This window comes from Cygnus atratus, chromosome 2 (genome assembly GCF_013377495.2).
Source record: "Cygnus atratus isolate AKBS03 ecotype Queensland, Australia chromosome 2, CAtr_DNAZoo_HiC_assembly, whole genome shotgun sequence".
Taxonomy (NCBI): domain Eukaryota; kingdom Metazoa; phylum Chordata; class Aves; order Anseriformes; family Anatidae; genus Cygnus; species Cygnus atratus.
In genome coordinates this window covers 95,903,322-95,915,572 of record NC_066363.1, presented here as the reverse complement: position 1 = coordinate 95,915,572, position 12,251 = coordinate 95,903,322, and the positions used below count along the sequence as shown (strand labels likewise).

At 37.4% G+C, this 12,251-nt stretch overlaps 1 protein-coding gene across 1 annotated transcript in view; it reads left to right on the top strand.

Annotated features, from left to right (window-relative positions):
- Window positions 1-12,251, top strand: part of LOC118249962 (dynein axonemal heavy chain 5-like) — a 149,530-nt gene that overhangs the window by 126,328 nt on the left and 10,951 nt on the right. Inside the window, exons 72-73 of the mRNA XM_050708584.1 lie at window positions 150-338; window positions 8,163-8,295. Of these exons, the coding sequence (XP_050564541.1) occupies window positions 150-338; window positions 8,163-8,295 (322 nt within the window). The remainder of the gene's footprint in view (window positions 1-149; window positions 339-8,162; window positions 8,296-12,251) is intronic.

The following is a 12,251-nucleotide window of genomic DNA, read 5'->3' as shown; positions in this document are numbered from 1 at the left end:
GTGGGCTTCCACTGACCTGTTCATGTCTATTATGTTATAGAGCTGTAGATTTTCTTCCTTGTTTATCTGTATTCATGGTTTTTTTCAGTGATAAATTTTTAAAAGGAAAATTGCAATTTTTTCCTATTTTTTTTCCCTTTTTCTTTAAGGTATTTGGACTTCACCCTAATGCAGATATAACTTACCAGACTAACCTGGCTAATGAGACATTGAGTACAATAGTAAGCATCCAGCCCAAAGACAGCAGCACTGGAGGAGGGGAAACCCGAGAAGCAGTGGTGCAACGTCTTGCTGATGAGATGCTGGAGAAGTTACCTCCAGATTATAACCCTCATGAGGTATGTGCTGCTTTTGAGATACAGATGTTTTATGTATGTATGCATATTCATGTTTTATGTGTTTTATTGTGCTTCTTTCTTGAATTTAAATGACACGTTTTAAAAACCTCCTAAAATTATGCATAGTGCTTCAGAAGTCTGTTTTGGTTTATCATCTAAATAATTCCTACATCAGAAACATATATTGCAAATACCATAGTCCACTTAGTGAGTTACCTTGACCCAGAATAGCCATTGGAGACTTCAGAAGGTCCTCTCCCTCCTCAGTAGCTTAGAGGAGGATACCAGCGGTTATACCTTCCAATTTACCTACTTTTATTAGGATACCACCATTATGAATAGTGGTTTTTATCACTGCCCTTTTTTTTTTTTTTTTAAGTTTGAGCCATAACAGATGTATTTGTCAATATTTTCTCACATTTTCAATTAACAGTCTCATTGAATGAAAAACTCCAGCACAAAGTACTCTTTCATCATTTTGTAAGTGTGGATCTGGTGTATTACCACGTGTTTCCTGATCAGTAACTCTTGAAAACTCCCCCTTTCCATGATTTTATTATTTACAACTGTTTCGACTGATAATGCTTTTTCCCCTGCTTGCAGTGCATGCTTCTTGTAGACTACCAGTATGCAGTATTACAACTTGCTTTGTTATACTGTGTTTTCTGCATAAACTGCAATGTCCACTTAGGGTATGAACAGTAGTCTTGGGGCCCTGGCAATATTTCTGATATTCTGTTCTACCATTCATCTTAGATTTAATGTCTTGTATAAATCACTGACTAATTCAGCTCAGAACTTCTCTTTTCATTTCCCTCTTGGCAAGCCACTTTAAATTTGCAGCTTTTCTTTTATGAGCTTTCCTAGCAGCTTTCTCTATATAGTTATTTTTCCAGCTATTCCTGCTTGTGTATCCCTTTTCTCTCACATGCTTACTGAGTATTTCCCAATGGGAGTATATTAATCATTTATTGTAGAGCTTGTTTTGGAATTAAGTCAGTTTTCTAGTTTTCACAGTTATTTAGTAATAAATAAATCATCAAATATGTTAAATACTAAATAAATTTATAGTGATTATTAACTCTTAATTATTGATTTAATACATTTAATAATTTGCACTTTGAATCTGTACTTATAGTCTGCACTTCGGATTGTTGTCAGTCCTCTTCTCTTATCCTTCATATTGGAGTAAAGGTGTTAAAGATGTTTCACTGAACTAATTTCTAGTTTTATTCAGTTCTTTTTTTTTTCAATTTGCAATAGAGATAGAATATTGAATACCTGTGTAGCATGTATAGTTTTGACATATTTGTAATATATCTATCGAGATATTGTTTCCAGGATATTTCCCAAATCCTCCAAAGAACTATTTCTTCATTCCTTTGTTAAATTGCCAAGCTTTTTCCTCCTGAAGAATTTGTAATATTTAGAAGACACTAATAGTACTGAACTTTCGATTTCTTCTGCTTAATCTTGGTCTCATTCACTCTCATTCATTCTTAGTTTCATTCACTCAGGTTATCCATACAAAACGCAGAGTAGGTCTCCCCTTTTCAGTCACTCCCTCAATTGTCTTAGCTTTGCAGACAACCAGTGATGGAGCCAGGGACTGTACTGAAAGACCAGCAGTCTGGAGGGTATCTTCTGAAAGCTCAAGTCTGTACTCTTAACTTGTCTCCATTTTAGCACTGTATTTGGGTACAATATGTACTTTCCCAAGTGATGGTAATAAAAAATCACCACCAATTATTTTCATTGCCATTTTGTCATCCAGTAATATGACAAGCTATTATCTTTCTCATGATCTGCCAAGCGTACATGCAAGATTTTATTTTCTCATAAGCGATCATCTATATAATGATTCTCACAATTAGATAGCTCTTTGCTTCTGTACTGCTTCTCTGACATCTTCTCTGAGCTTCGAGGAAATGTCTTGCTTCAATTTGTTTGACAGCTTTTCTCTTATGATTCAAGTAATGATATTCACATTGGTACTAGACAAGCAAATATTAAATATTAATGCTTTAGCATCATGCCCCCCAAAGCTCCCTCCCATTTCTTCTAACAGGCAGAGTCAGAGGATGTCCTGTTGGATCTACTTTTTCCCCTGTATTTCTTGTAAATATATTCTGAGTTCAGGATGCAATTTTGTTTCATTTTCTTTCCACTAAGTGTAGACACTACCTCTTCCTGGTGATTTCCAATTTTCTCAGACTTTGTGCATCTTGATTTGTGAATTGCACTTTGAATAATCACACCACTCTATTTACATCCTGTTTCTTTAGTTCATATTACTGATGGACAACACGGTACTTTTCCACCATCCAAAAATTACTATCAGTTTCTGTATCATGGTAGCGATTCCTTTGCTCTAAGTATCTACAGAACATCTTGTGGCCATTTTCTAACAGTTTATTTTGATAGTAATTTGCTCCTCCGTACAACTCTGATTGTGTCAGCCGCATTGTAGGTTCAGATTCTGCTTCTGCAGTGTTATGAAATTTGACGTTATTTCTTGCAGTTTTTGGTTCTTCAATATTTCCTTCTCATTTTGCCTAATGGATTTACCTTTTCTATCATTCTCTATATCTTAGAACTAGTTTGGGTCTTCAATAACCCTTTCTTTGTCAGAAGAGGATTTCCCTTTTCTCCCATTAGTGCCCAGTTCCATGTCTTTGTTGCATTTGTTTATGGTGCCGGGAGTGTGGCCATTTCTACACAATAAGCAAAAAATCAAAGATGGTTCTCATCTGAATTTAAGTTCTGTTATTCTGCAATCTCTTAGAAAGGGTGGAGAGGACAATTGTAAATAAATCTAAATTTTTAAATGACAGTTTGCATAAACTGACAAAAAGAGAATGTCTAAAATACCAAAAGGAAAAAAAAAAAGTTCACTAACATATAACCAATACTTTCACTAGTCTGAGCAGAAAAGAAGGGAGAGATTTCAGATGTTCTCAGAGGGAAAAGCAGAAGTTAGCAGAATCTAGAATATAATAAGCAAAGGAGCCAAGTGAAATTAAGCTTACAGGTATAAGGAGTGAAATGAATTATGTGAATTCTTTATGTGATATCTGAAAAAAAGAGAATAAGTTCTATTGTTTATCAATTTAAGTCAACATTTGGTTATTCAGGACATTATTACTTGTAATCAGGGCATTATTACCTACTAGATTGGTTTAAAAATCCTGAAACAACTAAAACTAATCTACTACATTGTAAGAGACTGATGGAATGTGTCAAAAAGAGTTCTTTTGCATGCCTCATTGGATAAGAGCAGTAGAAAGAAAAATGTTCAGTAGTCCTAGCAGTACCACTTGGGTCTGCTTTTAACAGAATTGTGCTCCAGAAAGGCCACTGTGTGGTAGTCTTCAGAAATCCAGTTATACTGTCAGTGGAGAAAAGGATTGAAGAAATGAATGGAAGAATCAGGAAACAAATGAAAGTAATTAATATAAATCACTCTTCAGGGAAAGTGGTAGGTGCCTCTGCTATCTTTGTCCAGTTCTTGTGACTCCACTGAGAAAGTGTGGAGCGAATTTTTTTGCAGTGAAAACCCCAACAGACTAGGTTAGGGATGGATGATACTGAAACTAATTGTGTGCAGACATTGAGAGCTCTGGATTGTACTTTCTCTTGACACATTGTGAAATCCAGGCTGTCGCACAAAGTCCTCAATATCTCAATTATTAGCCTTTGATATGCATGATACATTCTTCTTCTTTTGTTGATGTGTTCTTGTAATTCTTCCTTTCACCAGTCAAATAACTGACCAAATGTCCACTCAAAAGACAGTAAACAAGTCACTTTTGCATGCTTTAGCAGACTCCAATTTGATACAGGTGATGCAAAAGCAAAATAAACCTTCTTCCTGACCTAAAAATATCTTCGTTTTTTTTCGTCCAAAGGCAGAGGCAAGATGAGGGTTCTGCTTTTATAACCACGTTTGCTTCTGGATTTTGCCTTACAGGTAACAAAGAGATCAGTGGTAAAATGATTAGGTCCAATCAGTCCATGTGAATGAGGATAGATGCAAGGGTAAATGTCAGCCTGTTGCATGCAAAGGTTTATAATGAAAGCATTTGTAGCTTGAAAACCAGCTTACTAGGGAATAGACATGGAGACATTCCAAAGATCCTGCACTTTATTGGCTTTTAACCCAAATAGCAGTGTTTTATTCCTTAAATATTTTTGTAGTATTGATTTTGCCTTATCCTCCACTAAGACTTGTGACTAGCAAGTATTAGCTAGTATTGCATGGTGGCTGGAGTTCATCTGAGGACCCAGGCCTGCATTAAGTTTTTTATTGGGGTATTTAGTTTGGTCAAACTTTAGCCTAGGTCTGTAGACTGAATACCTGTTAGTGGCTGGAGTATGTTAGACTCACTGAAGCATGCCTTTTGGATTACTTTAATTTGAAGTGACTCCAGTTTGTATGCATGGAGTCTACTTTTCAGTGCAGTATTTTTGCCACAAAAAGTGCAAAACATTGCTCATCTGAAGTGAAACACTAATGCAGATGCTTTGTAAGGTGTCTTTGGTTTAGTTACCAACCCTATCAGATATGGTGGTCATCCAGGTCTGGACCTTCAGCTATTTTCCTCATATTTCACTGCCAGCTTCCTTCTATACAACAGGGAAGTGGTCTTTGACACCGTTTGAAGAGCTTTGCATGGACGTGCCCCGAGCTTGTCTTTCTTATTCAGACCCCTGACATGGGGAGAAAAAAGCCATCTTGCAGAATGACTCATTTCCCATTTCTGCTGACAAAGGGCATAGCAAGTGGGTGGGCCTAAATGAAAATTATAGCATTTACTCAAAATGATATGCAGTTACTACAACAGTATGAGTTCGGCAGCTGCTTTTCTGCTGAATGTCCTATACAGTATGCAGTGGCAGAGCAGGTGGTGACCTGGGGACAGATAAGAAATGTGTATAGGGGAGTCTTATACAGTAGAAATATGCATTGCAAAATCATGCAGGCAGAGCTATTAAGATTATGATTTTATTTCCTTCTTTAAATCACCTTGTTTTATGTTAGCTGACAGCTGCTTTCCTGTTGAGAAGGAGATGTTGTAAGTGGGCTTTATGGAATTAGTATATTAATCTCAGGCTATTTTGGTTAGTGAGTTTTGTCTTTGATTTTTTTTCCCTGTCAGTCAGGATCCATCTCTTCATGTCATAATAAATACAGCACTGGCAGTAAGTCATCTGATTGCTTGATAAGAATTCTAATACAAAACAGTCAATCATGCCTCATAGCTGGTATTTAAAACTAATCTTAACAGCAAGGTTTCCAAGAAAGGAAACTATCTTACACCTAGTAAATCTCACTGCAGATAAGGATTGATTTGTATACAACAAGGTGGGAAATATGTCGTTATTTCAGTTTTTATATCTGGTTATGCTTGGTCCTCCAGGCTGAGCGCTGTGAACATATCTAGGATGGATTAACAAATATCTGCATAATTTGTTCACTCTATGATTCAAAACATTACAGATAGTTCTATAGGTACATGAAAGAAAAAAAACAGAGGGATTTTTTAATTCTGAGAATTCATTAGTTAAACTGTGCAGTTATCACTGTAGTAATATTTTAGAATGTTTATTTTATCTTCTCTTTGAAGTTTCAGAAATAGCAACATTTTGGAAAATAACTTCCTTAACAAGGTGTTTCATACAATTTTTCCTCAGACAGAAGAAAATCTTACTCTACATTATGCCCAAAATGAACACATGCTCTGCAGACTAGAAAAAAGTATATTTCTTATTTAGAGGACAAAATGCATAAACCGTATTCTGTATAATCCCTTTCTTATTAGTGTCATGCTAGTTTTATAAGTATTCTGGAAAAAAAAATTAACTTTTTTGGTGAGAGGGAGAATTATCAGTTCCTGTGAAATTTTCAGAAAGCAGTTTTCCCTGAATTTTGTCTGAAAAAAATGGTAATACTTCATTGTGTAAACTACCCAAAATAAGTTTATTGTCTGAGGTCTAATCTCATGATAGTGATTTTGGTAGTTTTTCTCTTTTACAGGAAGAAACACATTAACTCAGTCTCCAAAATGAACTGTCAGACTGCAAAGTATTAGCATAATTGGCTGGCACCTATTTCTCAGACATTTTGTCTGGCAAACTCATAGGTCTTTGTGATTAAAATATAATGAATAACCTTGCTGATAACTGTCTCCCAAGGAGAATAACATATAAAGTTAAAAAAAATGTATTTTATTGTGCTTGAAGTTGAAGCTTGCAAAACAGAAATTGTCAAAGCATTTACTCATTTATACTAGCAGTTATAACTACTCAACTACTATATTTATCTTGCAGAGATGTGCTATTTGATATAATAATAAGATATGCCGTAGTAACTTTTCCTGTGAGTATATAATGTATTGTATGCATAGTAGTGTGTGCTGTGTTCTCCCAGATGCATGACTGTACGTTCCCAGATACAATCATGCATCTGGGAAAACACAAAGCAAAATCTGGTGGACTTCTGGCCTTGATGAAATAGCACTCGTTATGCCAAATTTTGCAGTTTCTCCTTGGCTGCAGTAGAATCCCAATGATGTTCTGTTCTTTGAAAGTAATAGACCTTCTAGCTCTTTCTTCATCATCTTTTGTTAGTAAGCTCAAAATAAGCTCTTAAATTACTTTAGCAAACTGATTCTGTCGGTCAGTTATCTTCTGATGGCCACATGAGTATCTGGATTTCTTATCTTATTTTTGCTGTTTGAGATCTCTCTTTGGTTCCAGAGTCACCCTGCAGAGCTTCACCTGCAAAATAATGGAGTGACTATGGTAAAGATCAGGGTTCATGCTGCTTCAGTATGAAGGACGAGGCGTGGGGCTGAATGGCAACGAGTACAGACAGAAGACCATTGGCTTTCTGAAAGCTGAGTTATAGCAGGAGTGAAAAACACTGGAAAGTCTTACAGACAGGATTTCTGTAAAAAACATTATACTATTTGAGCTGTAGGCACCATGATTTCTGCAGGTACTACTAAATCCTCTCTCATGCATTAATGTACACAGTCATCTTTGATAAACATGAAGCATACCATATATACCTGAATCATAGTGTATCTGCATGATATGCTAAAGTAAGAGAACGGATGCTTTGGCTACTTTAGCTTTGACATGTCCTTAAGTAATATAGACAACTAATTAATTTTTGAGAATGTTCTCTGTTAAGTATGTGTGAAACTACTGTCTTTGAAAATTAAGAAATCTGTGAGATTCTACCCACAAAATGGCACACATACTGGTGTAACAGTGTGGCACCCGTATTATTCCTGGCAACTGCCTCTCTCTGGTAAGACATATTGTCTTATGAGTGAGTCACATGATATTGGATGTAGCAGTTTTATATATTCTGTTTTTTTTTTATATATCATTCTGCTTGTTAAGTTAAAGTCCATTTGTAGCATCATTTCAACTCTGCAGGCCAAGAAGAGGTGAGAAAGCTCACATAGCACAATTTGGAAATATGAAGAAGTTATCATAAAACATGCTTTTATATTACATGTGATGATTTTTTTTTTTTAAGTTCTAAGACACTGTGGCCTAGCAGGAACAGAAGGAACTGCTGGTCCCTTCCAAAAGAGGGAACTTTCCTTCCTTAGAATGATGGAGCAGCTCCTTTTGGTGAGCTGATGAGTTACACTGTGCTAAACCTTACAGTTGGCCCAGGACTTGCCTGGCCATCTGTTGCATAAAAGTTCCTTTTTTTTCAAGAACGGTGGGATACAATTGAAAAAACAACCTTCTGCTTTCAAAAATTACTGCACAGTAGTATGTATTTTCATTATTCTTGTTTAGGTGAAAGCCCAACTTCAAAAGATGGGAGCTATTCAACCCATGAATATATTTCTCCGTCAAGAAATTGACCGCATGCAACATGTTATATCAAGAGTTCGAACAACACTGACTGATCTCAAATTGGCTATAGATGGTAAGTGGCAATATGAAGAATGACACTATATAAGATGCCTTCATTTACTACTAAAGGCTGCTTGTGCCCTGTAATTAAATATATATTTTTCCCTCTTTCCCTCCCTTTCTCCCTCTTTCTCCCTCTTCCCTCTTTCACTTTCTCTCCCTGCCAGCCTTTTTCTCTTTTTCCATCTCTTTGTCATATTACTGCTTATTATAACCTTAATAGCCTCCTGACTCCACCTCTAGGGACATTTCACCTTAATTTATTCTGTCTGCATGTGCTCCAGTATTGCAGTTCACTGTGTTCCACAGCATGACTGCACTTCTGTGATTCACTCTAGGATCTCTACAGAGCTCAGGGGAGTTGAATTGTGTGATGAGGTCCACAGGTCATGTGCCAGAGTCATTTATGAAATTAAGCCGAGACATAATGATACAGAAGAAGGTAGAAGTGTTGCTGCTAAGTAATTGAGAGACAGGGTGATCAGGCCAGGTGGTAAAGACTCTAAGATGAGATTTGCAGTGTTCATGAAACTGGTTATACGAAATGGGATGTCTCTAAATGGAATCTGAAGTGAGTAGGAGTGCCAGTGAAAAGGGAATGACAGGGTTCTGCTTTTAGCCATCACAGGAGGCAGGCAACAGCACTCTGTCTCTCTCAGAGACAGGAATATTTGGCTGAAAGTGAGCAATGGTGAATGTATTTAATACAAATCTAGAGAGAAGGTGACTAGAAACAGATGGAAAATTTGATCAGAAAAGGAATGAGGGAAAAGAAGAAATGATGATGTTACTGCCTGCTTTTTGTTTTCACTTTCTATTTTGCTCCTCTGTTGAAATATCCTATAATGTTGCTCAGCCAAGTTTCTTGAATTAAGAAGAATTAACGATAAATGAAAATGAAGCAGGCAGAGTTCCACTGGTTAAGATGTTACCCAAGTCTGCTCTTCTCCAGCAGAGAGGCAGAAAATACCTGAAAGACAGCAAACTGTCCCAACAGGGAGAAGGTCAGAGTGCCTGAAAACTAGTCCCTTCTGTTATGGGTGATGGCAGTACTGTGATTTGCCTTGCTTGCATTTTCCGAGCTAGAAGAACCAATTGCTCTCTGTTTCAAAACTGAGAGGAAAGTTCCCTTGTATATGTGCATAGCATCCCTTTTCAAGTAAATTAGAATAATGATTTCTATCCAAGAAAGAATTAATCTTTCCTTGATCATCACAGATATATTTTAAATCTCAAAATGTACAATATTATGCGGAGGGGTGGATGAGTAACATAATTTATTTGCACTTAGTATTCAGTTGCACAGTGGGCACAGTCCTCTACCAGGTGCTTAATCAAGTTAATGCTATAACTTTTGTGCAATCCTCTAAAACACAATAATTTTCTTAGGGACAGGCAAGTTAAATATAGTGAAAAATTGCTCTGAAAACAAAATGGGATGTATAGTTAACAATACCAATTAATGGCTTCTGGCAGATTCATGATGCATCAGATGCATGTGGTAGTGAGTTAATTAGGGGAGGGAAGGAAAATTTAGGCACCTTCTCTTGCCTCAGCAAAGAGGAAAACACCAAGCTTTCTCGCAATAGATTTTCTCCCCAGACTAGTCAATCGGAGCCTCAAGTCATCTCTTGTGCTGCTCTTTCTTTACAATGAGATAAACTGATCTGCCTGCTCAAACAGGTTGTGTGAATTTTGACATCTGCCTTTGTCATGCATCTGGCTCTGGCTTCATGAACCCATTAAGGCCTGAGCAGAGCTGCTTATAGCCAGTCTAAATTTTCAAACAAATATTGCACTTTAGATTATAGCTTCTATCTTCATCTGTTGAGTAGCTCTGTGAAAGGAGTTCTGAATATTTGATTCTGCAGGTTGGATGTGAATAGAAGGACTTCGTCATCTTGCTTTTGATCACTGGGTTTTATCTGAGATAATGTAAAGCCCCCCTTAGTGACAGCCTGTGTGCAGCTGAACATGAGAGATGTTGAGGGAATTAGCAGAGCCAGCCTTGTTCCTCTATCTGGAGGGCAGATTAAGCAGTGTTCAGCATTTAGGAGGGGTGAGGATGCTCAGCATGTGCCCAAGGTATTTGTTGGCAACCATGCCCAAGCCTGCATCTCCACCAATAAACTTTGCAGCCCAGAGAGAGACTTTTTGTTTGGATCAAATTGTAATAATTAGATTGGAGCTGCACTTTGTACTCTCAGTTATGTCCCAGCCATTAGTTCTGTTTTAATTACTTATTGATTGCCCAGGATTTATTTCACAGTTGGTATAATACAGTTCCATATAAATCAGAACACGGCAATGATGACTGTCCTCTCAAGTGACCTAAAGACAGACTATGTTGCAAATAAAGAAATATTTTTAGACAGGAGGAAGGAGCTGTTTTCTCATCTTTTCATCTGGGGAGTAGTAAGACATGGGGGTTGAACCAAAACTCTAGATTCTAAAGGGATATGAACAGCAGATCTTGAGTCCCTGGCAGAGGGTGACTGCAATTGCAGAGCAATATACAAGCTATGCGGTTCCTGTGTACATGCCTTGCCCTTCTTCTGTGGAAGGGTACATGCCTCTGGCAGAGGATACTAATACCGTAGCTGTTTAACAGGGAGTAGGCACTTCAGACCACCTCTGCCACTAATGAAGACAGTGTCTTTAACTGCAGTGAACAGTAACGACCCATTCAGTTACTCCTAGTCTCTGGTGCAGTTTCTTTGAGTAGGGGGGAACTGCATGCTGCCTATTTGTGAGATCGGGGTGGGGGAGGTCTTCTTGTTCCTCCATGCACTGAAGTAGGAGTGGTAAGTGTTTTGATGGCACCCAAATGTCTCTTCTATCAGTGAAGAAAGTGGCAAGGGAGATTCTGTGGGAGTCACCCCTAGTCCCTCATGAGTGGTTTCCATGAATCTCAGCCATAGATCATGCTTGTAGTAGCACTGAATGTTTATAATGAATCCTTGGCGATGGAAAAAAATACAGCTTTTAATATGTTTTATTTCCTGCTTTTTTGCGTACTTAGTATTCTGCTTAAAAACCTGTCATGTGAAAGAGGGAAATGCTTAGCTCATTTATTTATGAGTATATCTAGATTCTACTTTGATCAAAAACCTACATCTACTTGGCATTTGTTTATGGTACCTGATAACTTCGTGTTTTCAAATGAAACCTTTAGAACTGCCTACTTCATGACAAGTTGAAGCCATACATGAAACCTTTGATTTGCTATCCTTGCATGTCATATATGCATGTGTCATGTGGTCACAGAACTCCTGCTTGTATTTATGCAGTACTTGCAGAGTTAGGAAGAGGAGTCCTTTTCATGTTAACAAATTTCCTGAGAATACAGCAGTCCTTCAGCAAGCTTTTACCTGACTGCTAGTATGTAGTGATTTGTACATGGTGTGCTGTCCCAGAGTTTTTGTTCCATGCATGTTTACTTTGTACTTACAAGACAAGCATTGAACAAATAGCTATGGGAGTCATAAGACCAACATAGAAAGGAAAGGAAGGGGAATCAATAGAAATAGTAACTTCAGAAGTCACTGTGGCATTTGTCATGGAGAAGCCCTACCAAGCTTAAGCAAACTTTCCACTCAAATTACAATAAAGCACCCATCAGGTTACAAAGCTAGCATATTTTCATGCATGTAATGCACACCATACATAACCTACACGCCAGGACTTGATTTGCTTGATTTCGTCTCAGTCATTGATTTGATACCTTTTTAAAAACTATATAATTATCTGCTTTTAGTTCCTTGCCATCCTTGCACTGCGTTGATAGCCAGTGTTTTGGCCTTAGGTGTTTCCTTATTGTCATTCATCAGAGAATATTTTGGAACACGTGGGACTTCATGTAGACATGAGGTAATATATAGTCCAACATATGTAACAGGAATCACTTAGAAGTCCTAGGTCATCTACACAAACTCGTGTTAAGCCCTTGGAAGAATGAAGTAAAGCTTC